This window comes from Grammomys surdaster, unplaced genomic scaffold (assembly GCF_004785775.1).
Source record: "Grammomys surdaster isolate TR1022 unplaced genomic scaffold, NIH_TR_1.0 61, whole genome shotgun sequence".
Lineage (NCBI taxonomy): Eukaryota > Metazoa > Chordata > Mammalia > Rodentia > Muridae > Grammomys > Grammomys surdaster.
In genome coordinates this window covers 16,744,485-16,768,914 of record NW_021604563.1, presented here as the reverse complement: position 1 = coordinate 16,768,914, position 24,430 = coordinate 16,744,485, and the positions used below count along the sequence as shown (strand labels likewise).

General features: G+C 36.2%; 1 protein-coding gene across 2 annotated transcripts; it reads right to left on the bottom strand.

Annotated features, from left to right (window-relative positions):
- Window positions 1-14,483: 14,483 nt before the first annotated feature.
- On the bottom strand, window positions 14,484-15,056 carry LOC114639214 (ras-related protein Rap-2c-like). 2 transcript variants are annotated; one of them, XM_028788041.1, is made up of 2 exons: window positions 14,915-15,056; window positions 14,484-14,857 (listed from the first exon to the last, which is right to left on the bottom strand). In XM_028788041.1, exons 1-2 carry the CDS (start codon window positions 15,033-15,035, stop codon window positions 14,484-14,486), a joined length of 495 nt encoding a protein of 164 aa, XP_028643874.1. In that variant the 5' UTR covers window positions 15,036-15,056. The 2 variants fall into 2 exon arrangements, with proteins under 2 accessions (XP_028643874.1, XP_028643818.1); XM_028787985.1 differs by having other exon boundaries at window positions 14,484-15,056.
- Between the last annotated feature and the right edge of the window lie 9,374 nt (window positions 15,057-24,430).

The window sequence follows — 24,430 nt, the reverse complement described above, 5'->3', positions numbered from 1 at the left end:
TCATCAAGTGAAATGAAAATTGAAACTAATTATAGACACTACCTCAATCTTGTCAGAATTGTTATCAGTAAATCTGTTATCAACAAATCTTACATCAATAAATGTAGAGAGGATGCTGAGGTATGGGGACTCTTATACATTGCTGGTGGGAGTAAAAATTAATACAGCTATTATGAAAATTCAGGTTGTTTTTATTGGGAGTTGAAACTTTATACCATTGTCCTTACATCTCACTCAATAGGAGTGAATTCACTCCTGGTACCACAAACCTAGCCAACCACTCATAGCTGAATATGCTACAGACAGTAGAGAATGTACTACAACCATTTACCTAATATAATATCTAACATTACTCTAAATAATTAGTCTTATCCTCATAGGGTTGGCTAGGTTTATGGTACCAAGCATGAATTTCCTCCCAGTGACTGAGATGAAATTAAATATCTGTTGGTTATCCTCAAGATAAATATGTATTGTACCATTGAGGGTATCTTGCCAGGCTGGCCATTACTGTTCAAAGTTTTATCCAGTTATTACAGTTGGCCATTGATTGCATTTATCCATTGGCAACTTGTAGAGCGCCTTCCTGTATTACAAGATCTGTCCTCAGGGAAGAGGCTTCCAGGACAGTTTCAATTGAATTGCTCCAAGTCCTGTGACTAAAGTATGTGATACCTTATGGTTTCCTTTAAAGATGTCTTTCTTTCTTTTACCTCCTCTACTCACTCTCATGGCTATTTTCTATACAGCAACTTTCACTAAATTACCTCCCAGATCTTGAATTCAACCATGCTACTTATAATTCTTCTTTCCACTTCAATTATTTAAGTTCTATATCATGAATTATTCAAAATACTTCTGGCCCCTAGTCAGTTTGTATGTGTCATGCAAGGTAAAGATCACCTCTTCTATCAAATTCCATAATAAAAGCAATCAGTAACATAATTAGTTTCCATCACTCTACTTATGTAGTCCCTCAACTTAGATCAATTGACATCTCTATAGTTTATCCCTCATAAATACTTTTTTTTAATATTTATTTATTTATTGTATTGATGAGTACACTGTAGCTGTCTTCAGACACACCAGAAGAGGGCATCCAATCTCATTACGGATGGTTGTGAGCCACCATGTGGTTGCTGGGATTTGAACTCAGGACCTCTGGAAGAGCAGTCAGTGCTCTTAACCGCTGAGCCATCTCTCCAGCCCTCATAAATACTTTTTAAGATGTATGTAGCTCTGGAAAAAAATAGGAAAAGTCTCAATCAGACTACCAACAATTTATTTACCAAGTTTGGTCATACTGTCAATATTAAAGAAATTGGTTTTACATGAGAACAATAATACTGGCAGTCTTGCTAATTCTCTCTCTGCCTTGAGGCTTTGTTCATGAATATCACACATGAACTTATTTATCTAAGATATGGGATAGCCAAGAATAAAGAACGAAAGTAAATAAGTCATAAATTATATTGGAGAGATGTGTAAAAAATCAAGACAGTGTAGGAAATTACTTCTAAAATTCTGTTCCAAAACCAAATCAACTGGCACAAAAGTAGGGGAACTTTTCTTCTTTACCCTGGTCAGTTTTGTTGATACATTTCTGTGATTTGTAAATTCAGAAGAATTTTGGCCTCTGTTTCCTTTCCCTTGATACCTTTGGTTATTATTGCCTCATTATACAGTCATTTGTACAATGTTTTGGCAGACATTTGCTATTGCATAAATTAAAGTCATGGACTCTCGTTTTGCCTACAGGTCTTTATGAAAATACCAGCAACATTTTTATTGGAATGTCAAAGTTTGTCAACCATTAAACTGATTGATTTTTCATTATACAATTCAATAGTAGAGGCAATCTTCAGTTTGTATGCAACATTACTCTGAGAAAAAGACTCATCGGTGAAAAATCCTTCCTGCTTATACTGTAAAAATGATATTCTGTTCAAAGAGAGCTTCATGTTTTAAAGGTATCTTTACACATGAATTGCTCCATTCATATTCCTTGTACAGGTATAGCATGGTAATTGACCTCATTGTAGAAAAAGAGCTTTTCTATTTTCTAGCAACAACACAAGCTCATTTTATATTACACTATATTTATTAATTATATTATTATTTTATTCCCTCTAAAAGGAGCTGCCATTCATTCAATATAGATTATGACTCTTAAAAATAATCAATTTGACTGTTTAGGATAGAGAGGAGCTTTTTCTCAGCACTAACAAGTCTCAGCAGCTGTGTTGTGTTTCCTATACAAATCCTCTCAAATGATCCTGAACTTCTTTTGTAGGCACACCTGTCATGGAAATTGTCTATGCTAAATTGTAGGTTCGTTTACCCTTTGGCTATGCCTCTAAAAATGTCAGCAAGGATACCAGTTCCTGCCAACTACTGCTGGAACAGCTGTTTGTTGGTTAGGAATGAGAAAGCAACCTTTATATTGGCTTATTTATTTGGAGCAAACAAAGAAAGATGTAAATTTCCACAGTCACATCTCGATTCATTAAGGCAGATGTGTATCAGTTGTCTGTATGTCATATAATCCCACAGCAGTACTAGGAATGAAAATTGTCCTTTGCTTTAAATGCTCATTACAAATGTCAAAAAGAAAAGAGAATTGTCCAGCAGTTGGAAACTTCATGAGATGCAAAACTCTTTCCTGAATATTCAAGATAAACCTAACGTCTAAAAAGATAAAGTATGGCTGATGAAAAACACAAAACACCTTTATTGAAACAGGAACCCTAAAAGAAAAGTTAAAAGAGGTCAGCTCGCAAAAGTATTGCTATTTGGTGAGACATTACAAAGGAAGAAAGTCAGAAATTGATGTTGATCCCTAGCTAGGTGAGTAGCCTTGAACTTCCAAAACTGGTGGTGAAGAGAATGCTGAGAAACATTAAATTACTTATAAACTCTCAAAAAATCTATCAACCTAATAGATATGGGGCATTTTCAGATATTGAAGGTTGAAGTTCAATGACAAACTCTAGAGTTGAGATCCTGACACATGCACTGGGATGACTTTTCAGAAATGGCTGTCTTAAAAAGTGGAGCATGTGTTGAAGATGCTCTTACACGCTTTCATAGAGTGCCACAGCTGCTTACAATGAACAAAGACAGAAGCTTGTGTGATGAAAATAGAACCAACAGTCATATAACTAAGATGATATAAAGAAAATTGAAATAAAGATTACAAACATTTCTGTGATTTTTCATGCAGCATAAGCCTTATGCCAAGTCACAAAATTATTGGGAGTATTTATTTTGAGTTATGACCACCTCCCTGCTACCCTGAATTTGCTATATAACTGGCTGCTCCAACAAACAGTGACTGGATGCTAATAAATATTATCATTTGCAAAGAAGAAAATATCAATTTCATTGCACTCTTTTCACTAAGACATAAAACAAGCCTTAACAGATACAAGAAGATTGAAAAAATCCCATGCATTCTATCAGATCACCATGTACAAAAACAACAGAAAGTCCACATATTCATGGAAACTAAACAACATTCTGCTCAATGATACCTTGACCAGGGAAGAAATAAAGAAAGAAATCAAGGAATTTGTAGCATTCAATGAAAATGAAGACACATCATACCCAAACTTATGGGTCACAATGAAAGCAGTGTTAAGAGGAAAATTCATAGCATTAAGTGCATTCATAAATAATTTGGAGAGATCTCATATAAGCAACTTAACAGCACACTTGAAGCTCTAGAACAGAAAGAAGCTAATACACTGGTGAGGAGTAGATGGCAGGAAATAGTCAAACTCAGAGCTGAAATCAACCAGGTAGAAAAAGGAGAACATATAAAGAATCAACAAAACCAAGAGCTGGTTCTTTGAGAAAATCAACAAGATATATAAACCCTTAGCCAGACTAACCAGAGGGCACAGAGACAGTATCAAAATTAACAAAATCAGAAATGAAAAGGAAGACACAATAACAGAATCTGAGGAAATTAAAAAAAATTCATCAGAACTTACTACAAGGTCTATGACTACTCAGGCTGGTAAATTTCCACAAAAGCTGCCTGTTTACAATAGCTTATAGCCATCTCTTTCAGTGTTTTTCCACAGAGACACAAGACTTTGTGTTAGCATGTATGTATGTCAGGCCTTTTGCTGATTTTAGGCCTATGGTTGATTTTAGGCCTTCAGTGTATAAGCAGGGCTGTCCCTGACATCTCCTCCCTTCTCTAAGTATAGAAGGGCCGTGGTGATTCTAATCTTGCAAAGGCGGAGATAGAGGCCTGACCTCCAATAATTGAAGGGGGCCCTTGTAATGGCTTCAGTCTTCCTGTCATTGTCCAGTGAGGCATGAGGGCCATACCCATCCCGATGTCTTTTTTCTGGAGAGGGGATATTTTTAACATCAACCCCTATGCAGCCAGGCTTGTCCCTCAGGAAACCCAGAGAGATATTTTTAACTTTTATTTATATTCCCTTGCAGGCTAAGCAAAAAATCAGATCGCCAGTCAGAGGGAGTTCTGGGTGGCCCCTCTCTGCTTGGTCTACGGGCGAAAGTCCCCTCTTTTAGGTTGGATAGTAGCCTTGGCAGATAGTACCAACTTAGATAAGGACAAGTGAATCATAGGCAGAGTAATAGTAACATGTCCCTGAACCTTCACCCAGCTGATACCCTGTTCTGAAAGATATCTGTACTCCCCACTGAACACCTACGCTCCAGTGTCATCCTCTTCCCCATGTCCTGCTTTTTTGTGTTTATAACCCCTGTGTGAATAAGTAAAAATTACGATTTTATTTAAAAAAATAAAATAAAAAAAAAAACCTACTACAAAAGCCTATGATCTACAAAACTGGAAAATCTAGATGAAATGGATGATTTTCTGGACAGACACAACACACCAAAGCTAAATCAAGATCAGATAAACTATCTAAACTGTCCCACAACCTCTAAGGAAATAGAAGTCATCAAAAACTTCCCAACCAAAAAAAAGCCCAGGGCCATATGGGTTTATTGGAGAATTCTACTGTATCTTCAAATAAGAGCTAATACGAATACTCCTGAAACTATTCCTCAAAATAGAAACAGAAGAAATACTACCTAATTCATTCCATGAAGCCACAGTTGCTCTGACAAGACAAGGTTGCCCACTCTCTCCCTATCTAATCAATATAGTACTTGAAGTTCTAGCTAGAGCAATTAGACCACAAAAGGAGATCAAGGGGATACAACCTGGAAAGGATGAAGTCAAAGTATCACTATTTGCAGATATGATAGTACACATAAGCAACCCCCAAAATTTCACCAGAGAGCTCCTACAGCCGATAAACAAGTTCAGCAAAGTGGCAGGTTATAAAATTAATTCAAAGAAATGAGTACACTTCCTTTACACAACTGATAAACAGGCTGAGAAAGAAATTAAGGAAACACCTTTCACAATATCCACAAATAGTATAAAATATCTTAGTGAAAGATTTGAGACAATAACTATAAAATCCCTGAAAACAGAAATCAAAGGAGACCTCACAAGATGAAAAAAATCTATGCTCATGGATTGGTAGGATTAACATAGTGAAAATGGCCACTTTACCAAAATAAATATACAGATTCAATGCAATCTCCATCAAAATTTCAACACAATTCTTCATAGAGATAGAAAGAGCAATTCTCAACTTCATCTGGAATAACAAAACATACAGGATAGCCAAAACATTTCTCAAGAATAAAAGAAGCTCCTGGAGACACCATCCCTGACCTCAGGCTACAAAGCAATAATGATAAAGACCACATGGTATTGGCACAGAAACAGACAGGTAGATCAATGGAATAGAGTTGAAGACCAGAAATAAACCCACATACCTATGGACACTTGATCCTTAACAAAGAAGCCAAAATCATCCAGTGGGATAAAAAAGACAGCAGTTTCAACAAATGTTGCTGGTTCAACTGGCAGTCAGCATATAGAAGAATGCAAATTGATCCATTTTTATCTCCTTGTACAAAGCTCAAGTCCAAGTGGATCAAGGACCTCAACATAAAACCAGAGGCACTGAAACTAATAGAAAAGAAAGTGGGAAAGAACATGGAACACATGGGCACAGGGGAAAATTTCCTGAATAGAACACCAATGACTCATGCTGTTGCATCAAAAATTGATAAATGGGATCTCATGTAGCAGAAAGGCTTCTGAAAGTCAAAACTTCACTAGGACAAATCGGCAACCTACAGATTGGGAAAAAAAAAACTTCAGTAACCCTACATCTCACAGAGGGCTAATATCCAAAATATATAAAGAACTCAAGAAGTCAACCTCCAAGAAACCAAATAACCCAATTAAAAAAAAAATGGGATACAGAGCTAAACAGAGAATTCACAACAGAAGAATCCCGAATGGCCAAGAAGCACTTAAAGAAATTTTCAAAGTCCTTAGTCTTCAGAGACATTCGAATCAAAATGACCCTGAGATACCACCTCATACCAAGTAGAATGGCTAAGGTCAAGAACTCAAGTGAGAGCACATGTTGTCTAGGATGTGGAGAAAAGGAACACTCATCCATTGCTGCTGGGATTGCAAGCTGGTACAAGCACTCTCAAAATCAATCTGGTGGTTCCTCAGAAAACTGGAAATAGTTCTACCTGAAGACCCAGCTATACAACTCTTGGGCATATACCCAAAAGATGTCCGACCATGTTCATAATAGCCTTATTTGTAATAGCCAGAAAATGGAAACAACCAAGATGTCACTCAACAGAAGAATGGATACAGAAAATGTAATTCATTTATACAATGGAATACTAGTCAGGTATTAAAAATGAGGACAATATGAATTTTGCAGGCAAGTGGATGGAACTAGAAGATATCATCCTGAGTGAGATAACTCAGACCCAAAAGGACATATATAGTAAGTACTGACTTATTAGTGTAAATTAGCCAAAAATTACAGAATACTCATTATACAACCCAAAGACCATAAGAAGTATAACAAGCAGAAAGACCCAAATGAGGGTGGTTTCAATTCCACTTAGAAGGGAGAAGAAAATAATCATGGGAAGGAGAGGGAGGGGAGGACCTAGGTGGGAAGGGGAAGGGGGAAGGTGAACAGGGTCAGGTATGGGGCAGAGGGAGCAGAAGAGAAACCCAGAGGGCCAAGAGAATGAATTGAGATAAGCAGCATGGGGTGGGGAACCTCTAGAACATACCAGAGACCTGGGAGATGAAAGACTCTAAGGAATGAATGTGGGTGAACTTGAAGAGCCCACCTCCTGTAGATAGACAGGGCCCCAAGCTAAGTTAGAGGGTTACTAACCTACAGTCAAAATTTCTGACACAGAATTGTTTCTGTCTAAATAAACTGCAGGGACAAAAATGGAGAAGAGACTGAAGGAAAGGCGGTCCAATGACCAGCCTAACTTGGATCCATATCATTGGAGGGCACCAAGGCCTGACACTATTACTGACACTATGATGTGCTTACAGATGGGAGCCTGGCATGGCTGTCTTCTGAGAGGTCCTACCAGTAGCTGATTGAGACAGAAACAGATACTTATACCCAACAATAGGATTGAAGTCAAGGACCCCCATGGTTGAATTAGGGGAAAGATCAAAGAAGCTGAAGGGGAGGGTGACCCCATGTGAAGACCAACAGTCTCAACTTACCCAGACCACAGAGAGTTCCCAGATACTGAGCCACCAACCAGGAGCATACATAGGCCAGGCCAAGCACATATATAGCACAAATATAGCACAAATATAGCAGAGGTCTGTCTGGTCAGGCCTTAGTGGGAGAAGATATGCTTAATCCTTGAGAGACTTGAGGCCCCAGGGAAGAGGGAGGCCTGGAGTGGAGAGCACCCTCTCAGGGGCAGGATGAGGAATGGGATGAGGAACTGTGGAAGGGGGGACTGAGAGGGTGCACAACCACAGGAATGTAAATAAGTAAAATAAAATTGAAAAAAAAACTAGTATGAAGTGAATATCTTTATAATACAGTACCTTTCAATTTAATAAAACAAAAATAAAATAAAATGTCAGATTTCTTTGAAGAATTAGTGGAATAAACTGTTCAGTAAATGTGGTTAAGAAAACTCAGATAAAGACAGGATAGTAAACTATACAACAGGAGGTGGAACATCTATATAATAGTGTATGAAACATGAAAATAAATTGCTAAAACATGTTTATTGAATTTCCATGTTCCTGGCTTTGATTCAGACCTAGCATTCAGAGTCATTTTGAAGGCAAAAAGAAGAAATTCCTCTTTTTCAAGAAATTTAAATTAAATATGTATCTAAACAATATAAAATATTTTCAAAGCAGTGTTTGCAATTATATGAAAATGCATACTAGGGGCTGTTGAAAGCAGTAGGTGCTTTTCCAGAGGACCTGGGTTTGATTTTTCAAAACTCACATGGAGGGTAATAACTGTTCACAACTCCAGTTCCAGGGGATTCAACACCCTCTTTTGGTGTCTGTGAGCACCAGTCACAGAAATGGTATTGAGATACATGCAGACAAATGCCTCGTACATATAAAATAAAGGTATTTTTAAAATCTATACTAAAGGTATTATTTTACCATCTGCTAAACTGACATTTGAAAAATTGACAGAAAGACATTCCCCAATTTTACTAAAAACTCTAAGACAAAAATATAATTCATATAGATCTGTAACCACACATCTTCCTCTATGACTAAAAAACTTGCTACACTGGGATTTCCAGTATATTGTAGGATTAATATTATTGCATTATAAAACTATCACTACAATTGGCAAAGCATGAAAAATCACAAGTGTAACATAAAATTTTAGTTTTTTTTAAAAAATATAGCTGATAAAATTTAACCAAGGTGGCTTAGAAAATCAAACTATGTAAAAACTCAGGTAATAACTCTACCCAAGATTGAAAACAAAATGTGTTATACATGTTTACTTGAAACATGGAACCTATTTTTTCTGTTATAACTAATTGGTTGAAGATTTATGCTTTCAAGAACTCTATGAAACTAGAATTAATTCCATTCTGAGTGTTTACAGATTTATTCTTTTTAAGATGTAGCAAAATGGAGTCTCAAAATCTACCCACATCCCACAAGTGTATTTTGTCTTTCACACACAGTGTTTTGCATTTTAAAATATTTAAATAGATACTAATTGTTTAAACTCAGATTACAATGAAATTTGGATAGTTATCAACTCTTGCAAAGCTAGATACAGGTCATATCAACTACAGATCTTCATTTCTACGTGGAGAAAACCACAAACCCGCATTTCTTCAAATGTTAACTCTTGAAAAGAAGTTTAGATAGAACCTGTCCTTTTCATTCCTGTACAGACGACCTTATTTATTGTTATCTATTTAGCCTCTCTAAGCTTTTTTACTTCTGTTTAAGAGAGCCACACATTGTTTGTTGGTAACTATATTCTATCTCACTTCTGTGATGATTATAGTTGGCTTCAAAAATATTTTATCACATTTGTTTATTTATTTATTTGTTTGTTTATTTGTGTGTGTGTGTGTGTGTGTGTGTGTGTGTGTGTGTGTATTACAAATGGCACAACACAAATGTGGAGATAAGAGGACAACTTGTGAGAGTTGGTTCTCTCCTTTCACATGGGTCCTGAGGATTGAACTCAGATTGTCAAGGTTGGCATAAAATGCCCTTAACCACTGACCCATCTTGTTGGCCCTAATTGGCATTTTTGAATTACCTATGCTTTGATGATAGAGTAACTAACTAATCATTTTCTGCCCATGAAAGTGGAAGAGCATTATCACTGTCCAAATGGCAGTGCTGCAGTCTATATAAATTACATACTGTATCATTTTCACATTTCTGTGTGATCACATATCTCTTTTCAGAAGTTAATAGTTAGAATACTAGACATGAACTGTGTCCTCACCTAAAATGAAAGTAACCCAGTAAAGATGTGTCATAGATGTATATACATATAATTTGAGTATATAGAAATAACTGGAACAGAGATAATAACAACAGTGGTTTAGAGTTGCAGGGAGCTTTTGTGAAAACTTGGTTTTCATTATAGCATCTGTTGTGGTATTATTTGCTTAATTAACTATGATTTTAATTTATTTCAATTTTAAGATGTTTATTTGTTTATTATTGTATTTATGTGTATATGATGTGTGTGTATCAGCAAAGTTTGCAGGAATTGAGTCTCTCCTTGAACCATGGAAGGTCAAACTCAGTTCATCAGCCTTTTGAGACAAGTTCTTTTGCTTACTGAAATATTTATTCAGTCATTGTTAGTTTTTGAATTTTTATTTTTATATATTTTAATTAAAATAGAATCACATTGCTTTGTTTATTTTCTTTCTTTGTTCCAGATGCCCTCCATCCAACCCCTACTATGCTCCTCTACTCTCAAACTGATACACTCTTTTTCCTTGATTATATAATGAACAAATACAGAGATACAATCTGCTGAGTCCATTTTTGTTGTTTGTGTGTGTATGGTTTCAAGGCTATCCATTCTGTATTAAAGAATCCATAAAGGGACTCACTCCTGGGAAAGGCTAGTTCCCCTTCTCCCAGCAGTCAATAATTGCCTGTAGTTCTTTGTCTAAAGAAATGAGTCTTCAAAATTTTCCCACTTCCACCTAAACGTGTCTATTGATATTGCCATGGCTCTGGTCTTGTTTATGCAGCTATTTCTAGGATAAACTGCTTCACAGCACACATCTCGGCATTCGGGCTCTTACAGTCTTTTCATGTCCTCTTCCATGATATTCCCTGAGCCATAAATGCAGGAGCTGTAATGTCCCTTCGGCTTGGACATTTCCTCTGCATTGTGCCCAGTTATGACTGTCTGTAATGGCCACTATTTGCTGTAAGAAGAAGCTTCTGTGATAAGGGTTGGTAGTTACACTTATCTGTGGGTATCAGGAAAAGATTTAGAATGTAGTTAGGAGTTATGCTTGCTGGTCTAGCAAAGTGACAGTAGTAAATTCTTTTCTAATATTTATGATTTCACTAGTTCCAGGTAGTTGGCCAGGTTTCTAGTAGCAGACATAATTTTCTTACTGTTGAGTGGTGTTAAAGACCAATTAGACAGCTGTTGGTTATCATTACCAATAGTGTGTACCACTTAGTGTACTTTTATGGATATCTGACCATGCTTGTCATTGTTGTAATACATAAGTGAAAAGGACTATTAATTGTTTCCCTCTCTTGAGAAATTGCATATTTTCTGGTACCATGAATGGTAGACTGCAGAAAGAAGAATTTCAGTTTAGATCAAGCATGACTTATCTGAATATTTTATATTAAGTGTTGTTAACAATGGGGTAATCTACAGCTTCAGTAGTCTAATGTGTTTGGGAGTCACCTGGACTAACCTGATCAACCATTGGAAAGATTTCTCACGCCTGTACTGGAATTTTTGTTTGTCTATAGTTTTGTGGGGAGAATAACAAATCAAACATATGCTTTGATGTTTATTTTGTGAAAAATGATTATTATATATTTATAATAATTCCTTTCCTTATGGTAATGTTACCATTATGATAAGATAGTCAATGTATCATATATTTGGATGGCTTGTGATATCTGGGATAAATATAATGTGCCAAGAAAGATAGTATTCTGTAAGTATAATTCCATGGTAACTAAAGGAAATAAGCATTTATGGAACTATTTGAAAAATATTTGGTAACTGAGTTGAACTAAAAGCTTACAGAAATAAGCAAGACATTTTGTAAACAAATACAAAATTCATAAAATCAGAAGTGTATAAGCAAATGAATATATAAGTAAATGTGATAAATTAAATAATTACTAAAGACTATGTTTAAGAACATACACTGTACATGCAATCCCATGACATTTTCTTTTACTTGTTATACAATGTGGCAGGACTTGAATACAAGGCTTAAAGCTGTAAAATTCTTAAACAAAAACATATGGGAAGATCTTCATTAAATAAGATTTTGGAATGATTTCTTGGATATGACACAAGAAAAATATATGGATAAGTTGAACTTAATTCAAATTATATTTTTTCATAATACAGATATCTATTTTATTAAAAAAGTTACAAACAGGTGGACTGTAAGGTCGTCTTACAAAATGACAAGAATGAAATCTATTGGAAAAAATGTACTTTTACAAATCTTCATAGGTAATTGTTCAATGTTTGTACTTGTTATTGGAGCATTGACTGTTCACTGATAAGCTTACAGTACAGTAGATCCTGAGAATAGCTTACAGGATTTATTTGCAGAGCCCTACTGCATTGATTTGAACAACTCCTAAACAGATGCCATAGTAAAGACAAGACATATATTACATTTAAAATTCATTTCTTATCCTAATAAGCAACATGCAATCTATTGAGGAAGCTAAAATAACTTTTAGTCCCTTTTCTTAAAATGTGCTGGAGAAACCATCTTTGAAATCACTTTCCCCTGATTCCTGTGATCCTAAGTGAATCCGAGTGAAATTTGCTGCTGAGGTCAATTACAATGAACACTGTGATAGAGAGAGAGGTTGACAGAAGGCAAAGAAGGGAAGGAAAGAAGAATATCCATAGGAAAGAAACACTGTATAAACAATCAATCTGCAGATAATTGAAGCCATCATGAATTATTTGATTCCTTTAGAATTTCACAGAGCTAGTAATGACGAGCCACAACCACTTACGCTACTCTGAATGAGCATTTGGGTTTAAAGTGCAAACTCAAGTTAAGTATTCACTTCCAGCAGTTTGTAAATGAGGAACAAATGTCTCACTTGCCACTACTCTTATACTCTCACCATCAAACCCCAAATTTAAGAAAAAGAACTTGCTTTGATGGAATCTGATCAGGAATCAAATGCAACATGATTTTTAAAAAGGAAATTAAAGTTTAATCATTTTTCTACTCATTAATTAATGGCCATGCTGACCAATAAGTTCATGAATGTCGATATCACTTTATTTGAACAGCACACACAATACAAATTTCAACTTGCCACACCCGTCCACAAACCATCACTGCATATAATAGAGCTTTGCTTGACAAAGTTATTGAACTATTATTATAGATCAAAAGCATAGTTTTGGTTTTGTTTTATTTAGAAGCATGTTCAAATGACTAAAGCTGGGCTCCTAAAATTGAGAACTTTGGTGCAGTAGGTGAGCTGCACTTACTAACTTCTGCAAATTAAAAGCACACAAATAAAACCAAATAAAAACCCCAAAACAAAATACTGTCAAATTTACACAATTGAAAAATAATTGCTAGAAAAAGCACTCGTCATCATGATGTTAAAACTGAACCAAAAGATTACTCATTGTAAGTTTTTTTTTCTTTTTCTATACCTGCGTTATTGGTAAAATGTTCAAGTTTTCAGACAAAATGTGCTGATTAGGTAAACAACATGGAAGGCAATGGCTATTAGAAAGCACATTTGCAAAAATAAAACACAGCCAGCCAGAGACTTCGCGCTATTTTTCCTCCTGTTACACAGATTTCTGTCTCTACTACGAACATGCTTCTAGAAAAATAACTAAAAAGCAGTTGTGATAGTGCAAGAAAACATTAACAAATATTGCTTTAAACTATTATTCAGAAAGACAAATATTAAGAACTAGAAATTGTACATGGTTTTATCTGAATTCAATTTTACATGTGCAGAAGTCTACCAGATGTCAATGACAAGCCTGATGGGCAAAGCTGAGCTATCTCTGTTTAGGTATACAATTAATTTACCATGGACACAATATCCCTTTTCAAAGGCATTGCTAAGTAGGTCATAACTAAGTTTAGAACTTTACAGAAAGAAAAATGTTACTGCTGCAATTCAATGCTGTAAATGAGATTAACACATGTGAAGGCCTGGTGGAATCAGACACTTAACTCTTCAGCTTCAAGTAAATGCTGTACAGCCAATCCCCAGTATCACCTGTAACTCTCAGAACTCGTTAATTACAAAATCTGCAGGTAAAATGTGATCTTTAGTTTCTTTTTACAACACTGCCACAAGTAAACAACGTCTCAAAGTATTAACCAACCATTTAAAGGAGAAAGATTTTACAAATAGGATGAAGCATTGGTATGAGGTAATATACAGAAGTGACCATTTGTTTAAGGCTCAATTTTTTCTCCATTATATCCTTCTTTTAAAAGGCATTGAGTAGGTAATACTGAGTTTGAGTAATAAATACAAGTTGAGAAACTGATTAACAAAATCAACTAACATATTAAAATTAACCCTTTCATATTAGCCATCAATAAGAACTTAAAAGCTATAAAAGGACGGATTGATAAAGAACAGATTTTAAATGTATGGTAAACGTATGAAGCATTACGGTTAAGGTCCGTGTATCTTGAGGGCCAAAGCCCTTATGCACTTCATTAGATGTATGGCAACATGCTGCGATAGAGACAGGTTTACCAAGGCTCAGTTCTGCAACCCAGGTTGTAAAGGTCTCCAAAGCAGCATCTGTGCAAATTTCCTCTGAGTTTTTATCTGCTCGGTACGGCCATGTTTGAGGTTTTCTTTTCTACTGGCCAACACAAGTTGTACAACACTGATCTTGCTTCTCCGGTAGGAATGAATAGTTCATTTGCCTGACGATCTCAGCAAAAAGTTCATCCACCATTGATTTACTTTTTGCTGATGTTTCCATGAAAGGACAGCCCCATTCTTGAGCCAGAGCTCTGCCTTCGGAAGACATAACCTCTCTTTCTGGCTCCAGATCCACTTTGTTTCCTACTAGGATTAGTGGAACTTTCTCGTATCTCTTGACTCGCACAATCTGATCTCTCATTGGCTTGATATTCTGAAACGACTGTTGATTAACCAAACTATACACCAGGATGAATCCTTGGCCGTTTTTGATGTACAGACCTTTCATGGAGGCAAACTGCTCGGTTCCTGCGGTGTCCAGAATTTCCAGTACTGACGGGGAAGAGTCCACTTCGATCTCTTTGCGGTAGAAATCTTCAATGGTGGGGTCATATTTCTCAATGAAAGTCCCAGTGACAAACTGCACAGTGAGGGCAGATTTGCCAACCCCTCCGCTCCCTAACACCACTACCTTGTATTCCCTCATGAGTCTCACCTTCGCCAACTCCTACCCAAGAGGGGGGGGGGAATAACACCCCGCTAGCTGTGCTGCAGCAAGGCCAGGCGGAAGCTCAAATTTTATTACTTCTTTGAGAGTTTGGTATATGTTTGATCATATTCCCAAATTCTTCTTAGTTCCATTTCCTCATTTTAAGGGTTTATATCTGTTTTAGTTAGGGTTTCATTCCTGTGAAGAGACATCATGATCAAAGCAACTCTTATAAAGGACAATATTTAATTGGGGTTGGCTTACTGCTTCAGAGGTTCAGTAGTCCATTATCATCACTGTAGAAAGCATGGCAATGTTCAGGCAGGCATGGTGCTGGAGGAGCCAAAAGTTCTACATCTTTATCTAATGGAAGCTAGGAGAAGAGTGGTTCCCAAGTGGCTAGGAAGAGGGTCACAAAGCCCAAGCCCACAGTGACACACTTCCTTCAACAAGGCCACACCTACTCCAACAAGGCCATACCTCCAAATAGTGCCACTCCCTGGGCCAAGCATCTTCAAACCACCATATTTTCTATACTGAATTTTGTTCAACTGATATACAACTCCATCATCTAGTCTTTTATATACTGTCTTAGTTACTACAGGTCTACAGTAAATTTTGAGGTTGAGTGCATGAATGTAGCAACTCTGCTATTTGGGACTTGACCTTCTGCATTTCCACATAAATTTTAGGATCATACTGTCAATTTTTTAAATGTTTGTACAATATTTAATTAATTTTTAAAATTGTATATGTGTGCACTATATTACACCATTCCACTTCCCTCCTCATCCTGATAAGGCTCTTCCTTCCAACCTCCTCTCAAATACATATATATATATATATATATATATATATATATATATATATATATATGCCAGTACAATCCAGAGTCCATTTAATGTTGCTTGTATGTGTAAGATTTATGGCTGACCATTTGGTATTCAGAGTCACTTGTGGGGCTTCCTCTTGGGAATGCTAATTCCCCCTCTCTCAGCAATCATTGCCTATAGCTCTTCATATATCTACATGTGTGGCCCCATAAGATACCTTGGCATGTAAATTTGTGTCATCATTGTTGAGTCTTGTTTAGGCTGCTATATTGTTGAGATTCTCTGAGTGCATCTTCCTGACACATTCTTATAGCAGACTTCGTGATCCCCTGGGTCTTACAATTTTTCTACCTCCTCTTATGAAATGTTCCTTGACCCTTAGGCATAGGGGTTGTATTTTAGATGTATGAGTTGAAGCTGGGCACACTATAGTCATTTCTCTGCATTTTAACCTGTTGTGGATTTCTGTAATGGTCTCCATCTTCTGTAAAAGGAAGCTTCCTGGATGAGTTGTGAGAGCTACATTTATCTGGAGTAGAATAAATATTTAGAATGCAATTGTGGATTATTCTGGGTTTGTAAAATGGTGGTAGTATTTTCTCTTTTAACATCCACATTCTCATTAGCCCTAGGTAGCTGATTACATTTCCAGTATCAGGCATAATTTCCCTATTGTTGAGTTGTGTATAAGTCCAAATAGACAGCTATTGGTCACTGACAACATATAACTGCCATTGCGGCTTCTTTATGACTATCTTTCAATGCTGGCCATTGTAGTGCATAGGCCCAGAAAGATATCCACAATGGTGGTGGTTTTGGGTGTAACCATCAGCTATTTAATTGGACTTATCTTGCCATCTACTAGTAGCTAGTGAGATCATGGGTCTTAGAGGAGATTCTTTCCTATGACAGTATAACTTCTGTCAATTTCATTTTAAAACCCTGTTGAGAGTTTTAGGAGAATTATGTTTAATACATAGGTTATGTCTTTACAATGTTGAGTCTTCTAAGCCATGCACATGGATTGTCTACTTATTTAAATATTAAGTTTCTCTCCACATATAATCTCTCCTGTCTGAACAATGTGCTGGAGCAATAGCTGCTCAGAACTTGTAGGAGTGGCCAACCAATGTTTAGTTTAACTTGAGGTTCATGCCATGAAAAGCAGCCCATGACATGAGAAGGAGCCCATGGCCTACACTGCCTCAAGGCCCAGGAACCAGGGAGCCAGAGACCTATTAGTATAAAACATGACTGGCAAATAGAAATCAGTGATATGCTGCTATACTCATAGATTGAAGAGACTTCCTCTGATATATGGGAACAGATGAAGAAACCCACAGCCAGACCTTATGTTGATAAAGAATCTAAAGTAGAAGTCTCCAACTGGTCCCTCCCTTCAGATAATAGGGAATCTCATGGAAGTGGGGAAAGAATGGTTGTAGGAGTCAAAGTGGATGGAGGTCACCAGGAGAACATGGCCCACTGATTCAACTAAGCAGGGCTCATATGGGGTCACAAAGACTGAAGTAGCAAGAGTGGGACCTGCATGGGTCTGTACCAGGTCCTCTGCATATGTGTTATGACTGTTAGCTTGCTGGGGTTTTTTTTTTTCAGGACTATGAGCAGATCTCGGAATCTTTTGCCTGCCCTTGAGACTCTTTTCCTCCTGTTGGGTTGCCTTGTCCAGCCTTGATATGAGGGCATTTGCCTTGTCTTGTATCTTTTTTTATTCTGTTTGGCTGTAGTCACTTTGAGGCCTCCTCTTAAGAGGAAACAGAGGGGTAGTGATTCTGGAAGAGGATTGGGAAAGTTGGGAGGAGTGGAGGAAGGTGAAACTGGTTGGGATATATTGTATAAAGAAGAATTTATTTTCAATAACAAATAATCATAAGTTTTCTTGGTAGTGTGCTTTAGTTTTCCATGGATAAACTACATACTTTACATAATAGTCCTAAGTACTTTATTATTTTTGAATGCTAGAATATATCAGATAATACTCTCAATTTCATTTTTGGATTATTATTATCATTATTCCATATATAGAAATATAATGGAATTTTCATCTTGTATCCCAAGATTTTTCTGTATTTTTGAGTTTATTAAGCTTTTTCTTATAGAATACTTTAAAAAATATCATCCACAGAGTTAGATTTACTTCATGCCAAATTTAGATGCCCTTTGCTTCTTATGCCAACCTTATTGTACCAAACAGAATTTCCAGGAAATATTAAATAGAAGTGGTGATAATTTATATCATTGTGTTTTGTCCTTATATTAAATAGTAAGGACACGGTATTTCTCCAGTAAATATGGTATCAGCAATAAGAGAATCATCTGAGAGTTCCAGTATACTTAGAAAATAAATTTATTTTGCTAATTTTAAGAATTTCTGGTTTTTTTCCTTTCTAAAGTTTGAATGTGATGTGGCTAGATGTCAATCCCTCTGTGTTTACTGATCTATAGATTAATGTTTCCACCCAAATTAGACATGTTTTAGCCATTATTTCATGAACTATCTATTCAGTCCTGATTCTTCTTTCTTTGGCTTCTTGAACATCTGGTAGAGAAATGTTGGAATGTTTGATGCTGTCCTACAGGTCATGGAGACTCTAATAACTGATATGAACTTTTTTCTTTTTTAGATTAGATGATTTCAAACAATGTGTCAAGTTCACTGACTGATATACTTTTTCAAATATAGTATTTGGCAAATAAGAGGAATACTTTGTTTTAGTTATATCTTTAATTTTAAAGTAACATTTAAAATATACTTGCTACATATTCTTTGAGAAAGTCAAACATGCATGCAATGTATTGATAATATTTACTCCCCAACTCTACCATTCAACTCTTTGTAGATCACCGCCATGTCCACCTCCCAACTTCATGACCTCTTTTTAAAAAATAACCCAGTAAGTAAAGCTAGTGTGGTTCATATATACAAGAGTGGGCACATCTAGTGGACCGTGGTCAATTTTTATTCTTCATTAAAATCCAGTACTTACAGGTCACTGTCTTCATGCTTTCCCTTATTTCTTAAACAGTGCTATCATTTACTTTAGTATCTACTTGGAGCTATTAGTTTGCTAAAGTCAATCGCTAGAGTCACACAGGCAGTTTGCATTTTTTTCCTTTCTTAACAGAGTTTATATCACGGTTCTTTTTATGTCTAAAACTTCTAAACTACATATTTTATGCTACAAGTTGTAGGTTTTTGAAGTTTTTCCCCTAAAGGTGCTTGGTGGTGGTATTTTTGTTTGTTTCATTTCTTAGTGATTGTCCTTGAATTAATCTCTAGGTTTTGTTCCCCACACTGGGTGGCCTCTGCTAGCTTGGCTCATTTCTTTAAATTCTTAGTTTTGCTTTCTACCCTGGCTTCCTAGGGGGTCACTCTGTGTTTACATAATTTAATGGTCAGTGAATGATCAAAGGTTGTGATCAAACAACTTTAGTCAGTGGGGCCCTTGCGCATGGTTTTGTGTATTTATACAAATTGGGTTCATTCTTTACCCTCCAGACACTGGGTCATTTAAGGGTTCTAATTACATTTACATAGTTTACATAGTCTTCTGGTTAGCCAAGACTATTTTCTTATGGTTCTCTGATATACTGGATGCTCATGTAACATTTCAACTGTTTATTGTTTTGCTCTTGGCTGTAGCCTGCTCATATTCTACCAGATTTTCTACTTTTATTAACAGTGCCACTGAGCATAGTGTTTCCATCCTTCTTTGCCAGTCATGGTATGATTTTACTGCCCATATTGTGAGAGTAGAACTAGTTCAACTACTAATACAGTGATAACATTGGAGAAGACAGAACCTTATAGATTTTATTGCTTTTTCCTGAAGATCAATTTTTCATGAGTGAACACTTTTTTTATTTTTTGTTTACTCTTACTTATTGTCAGATATCTGAAATGATGGTTGGGTTTATAGAAAAACAATATTATAGCTGGTGGTGGTTATGGTGGTACATGCTTTTAATTTTAGCACTGAAGAGGGAGAGGTAGGTGGATCTCTAGGTGTGAGGACAACCTTGTCTTACACATAGTAAGTTCCATACCAGCCAGTTCTACATTGTGAGACTTTGTCTCAAATACAAAAACAAAAGAATATCCCCAAATCTCCAATATTGTGTCATTTTATAGTTGTGAAGGGTTAGGCAGAGAATGTTTTCTATACTTTTAATTATATTATAAAATGAAGTTATTGAATTTAAAATCTACAAATACTTGAATTTTTGGATTTTTCAATTTTTCTTTGGGTTCTTACTTGAGTATTCTGAACAGAGCATGGTTAGTTAACAGCACATATTATTTGAGTACTAACAGCAAATCTGACTGGATGTAAATACCTAATAACAAACTCAAACTCTATGCTCACCCAGAATTATCTATCTATATCAGAGCATCAAAATAACAAATGGCGAGGAATCAGCTATATCAATGTATCAAAGAATCACTCAGAGTCCTTAATAAAAATTCAGACTCCTGGCCAGCACCTCAGTTTCTGACTTAATAAATTTGGAGTCCAGAAAACTAGATTTAAAACAAATATCATCAAATAATTCTAATGCAAATAACCCAAGAGAGAACTAGAGAAAACTTTCTATAAGAATGGAATATAATATTTGAGCCTGGGAGATGGCCCAGCTGGTTAAAGCCTTTGTTTCTCAAGCCTGTGTTTGGAACCCTAGAAGTCATCCATTCATGTGAGTTCCTGACAGGGTGACATGCCTGTAATCTCATAACTCCTTCAGTAAGATAATAGGTGAAAACATGAGAATGATCTAGAAACTTGTAAGTCAGGTAGAATGATGTCCCATAGAGACAAACCAGAAGAAAGACCCTGCCTTCAACATGGTATAAGGCAAGCATAACAACAGAGGCTGTACTCTGACTTCTACAAGTATGCCATGGGAGGCATGTCCTCTAACACGTAAATGCATACACATGCATATTGTATATACACACAAAATAAATATATATTTAAAATTATATGAAGATTCCTATCTGAAAAATGTAGCAATGTTTTATCAAGGATATTCAGATAGTTGAGAGTGAAGTCATTTTTTTGAGTTTTGTCATATATTGCTTTATGGCATTACAAATTTGGAAATATTGTTGTTACTTTATTGTGTCAATCATAGTATTGTCAGTCAAACATCATTATGTCTTATGGTAGTTTGTAGTGGAACCTTTCCAAACAAGTTGAGTCTTCTGTATGAGCACAGGTGTGGTGAGGGATTTAGATTTTTCCAGTCGAATTATCCACCCTTGTTGCCTAAATGTGTTGTTTGAGAATAAGCAAACAGTCTAAACTAGTCATTAAAGACATTTCTAGGAGTCTAATTGGAACTTGTGCAATAAATTCTTCTGTTAAGAGATATAAACATAATATAAGCTTAGATCAGCTACTACTGCAGGAAAAATGTTTGAGAAGCCAAGAAACACACAGAGGAAATCAGAGCCAACAAAAGAAAAAATGTTAGAAGGTACTCTGGACTTTTTTATACAAACACACATACACACACATATACACACACACACGGGGAGGGGGGAGAGACTTTTCTAATTGTCTTGCTTTCTTTTTTGAACAAGCTGTACCTGTGAAACCCAAGGTAGTATTGAATTCATTATCCTTATGCTTCAGCTTTCTGAGTGCTAGAATTAGAGGCATGAACTATCACACGCAGTTTATATTTCTCCCATTTCACCCAGTTAAACAATGACATACTGTGTATGTGCCCTCTGCTGTATTTACACCAGTCCCTTGCTCCTGCAGTTATATGAACATATATGCAGTATGCTCTTTTCGCAATTCTCAGAATAGCTTCCATATTAAAAAGCCATACTGTATTTCATTTTCTTAGATCTTAATACAAATTTATAAAGTATATAATTTGACAAAATGTAAACTATAACAAGTAACTGTTAGGCTGGAATCCCTGCTAGCCCCTGCACAAGATGGAAAACGTTGTCTGTTCCCCTTTCCTCCAAACATGCCCCCAATGAGAAAACTCCAGGCTAACATGTCATCACTGCTAGTCTCTGTGTATCAGGCAACATACGCAAGGGTGCTTCCCAGGGGCTCAGTTTTTGACCATGTATGGACATATCTCAGTTCTTAGCGGATATGTCATTACTCATCACCTAACCTCTACAACTCCCCCTCCTTGTTTTAGCCTGGGGGCTGGACTCCACTGATTTCCTCCTGTGAGATCTGTGAACCCCCTCTGTGAGCTGTATCCTAATAAAACTGCCTGTATCTACTTTTAATCTGGTCTAATCTGGCCTATATCTGGGTCACCAAGGGAGAGAGAAATCCATTTAGTAATGTTTATAGGTGACGATATATCAAAATTAAAACTAATTTAATTCTCCATTTTAATTGAAACACTATTCCAATTGTTCCATGTTTCTTTTTGTTTGTTTGTTTTTTTGTTTTTGTTTTTGTTTTTGGAGACAGGGTTTCTCTGTATAGCCCTGGCTGTCCTGGAACTCACTCTGTAGACCAGGCTGGCCTCGAACTCAAAAATCCGCCTGCCTCTGCCTCCCAAGTACTGGGATTAAAGGCGTGCGCCACCACCGCCCGGCTGTTCCATGTTTCTTAAAGCTTCCGTGGTTTTATCTCCCCAAGTCATTGCAGAGCTTCAGAATGTCTTCTGGTATTGTCCCACAGTTTTATCTATATTGAAATTTCCTCAGATTATTCAACAACATCTTGCTCAGACTATCCCAACCCTACAAGAGAAGAAACCAGAAACTGTGTATTTTTCTCCCTATACAGCTTCCTTTTCCTTCTATTTTTTATTTTTTATTTTTTTATAGCTTTCTTTTCTAAATGGCAAGATTCTTCCCCAATTTCCAACTTCTAGCAAACTGGAAAGGTCTTCCTCAACTGGTGATCCATAAAAGATGTTTTTGGTGGTAAGCTGATTGGTGATTGCACTGGTGTAATTACTACTCTGCAGTTATTCATTTACATGTCTGAATGCTTCTCTTAACTTTCCTTCATTCCCTACCTTATAGACACAAATTTTACAAGGACATTTATTTATGTCTGAGATAAGATCATTTTTGCATGTTTCCATTAGTAGAAAAATGTAAGATTAACTAGCATTCATTGTCATACGTATTTCTGTTCAATCCGTAAGTGCACAAAATAATTTTTGATAAAGTTAAAACCTGAATTTCATGGAATAATTTTATTATCAAAACAGGATAATATTTTTCATCACTTAGTCATAAAGAAGAAACCTTACAGTGCCAAGTAAGAATACAATAACATTTTCATTTGTACCTAATTAAACAAGGAATCAGTTTTCATTCTGCTGCAAATCTTTACAGAAGTAAAACATATTTCAATAAAATCTCATTTTCTGTTATACTTTAATTACCTCTGTTTTTATTAATACCCAAACAAAGCAATGCTTCTGTGATCAATGAAAGTGGCATTTTAAAAATAAGAAAAACATTAGTGACGGAAGTGGTACTTGGTCTGGAAAACATCTGTTGCTCTATTACATTACAGCTATACTTGATTTTCATACAGAAAATTATTTGCATCTGTCCTCAGACTTTTTTCCAGCACATATCTATAGCATATCACTATATTAACACTCACTGTTTCTTCTGCTGTACAACATTTCACATTGCTGAATCAGTGCTGTTATGTATGTCAGGGGAAAAAAAGGTGAACATTTATCACTGTTCTGGCAGAATTTAGGTACCCAAACTCAGATATTCTCCTAAGAAGATATTAGAAGGGCTGTTTGCACAAAATGTTGTCAACCAGATTTGTATAATTAAATCAAGCAGGATAAATAGTTTGGATTGCATGCAGAGATTATATACTTTCAAGGATGTAATGGAGCCATTGATTTTATCCCTTTGTCACACTGTATAGGATTACAGTTTATAGAGCCATTTGGAAAATGTGATCTTCATCCGATTGTTTTGATATCACCAATTAGACTGGAGTAAAGCCTCTTAGCTCAGATTTCATTATTTTCCTTACTTTCTTGTACCATTCACGAAGTGAACTGGGTCATAACTCTTGCATGAGGTGAAGAATGGGAAGCCTCTCACTTCCTGGATATAATGCAGTCTCCTTAGCAAACAACTTGGTCCTGATAGATCCAGTTTTCCTGTTAAAGCTCAGCTTTCATGGGCAAGGCTGCCTGCTTAGGATGGGGCTTGTCTGATTTTGTTGAAATATTAGACAAGACACTCATTTATCTAATGGTGCTGCCTACTCACTTCTCTGTGACAGTGAAAACTTTGGCCTATAAACTGCTCTCCCAAGAGCCTCCATTATTAGATGGGAAGGTTCTAAATCTGAAATATGTTACTTTCACTTAATGGAAGTCAAATGAGAAAACTCTGCCATGGAGAAATTATAGATGGTTTATCATGGCATTTCTACTCTAAAGTTGTTGAGCAAAACATTCTATAGAAATTGAGCTCATCAAAATTGTCCAATATGTTGTGCTTTAAAGAAGTGAGTCAGATTTACATCAAACCAAGCATTTCCATGCTCCTCTTCCTTTTAG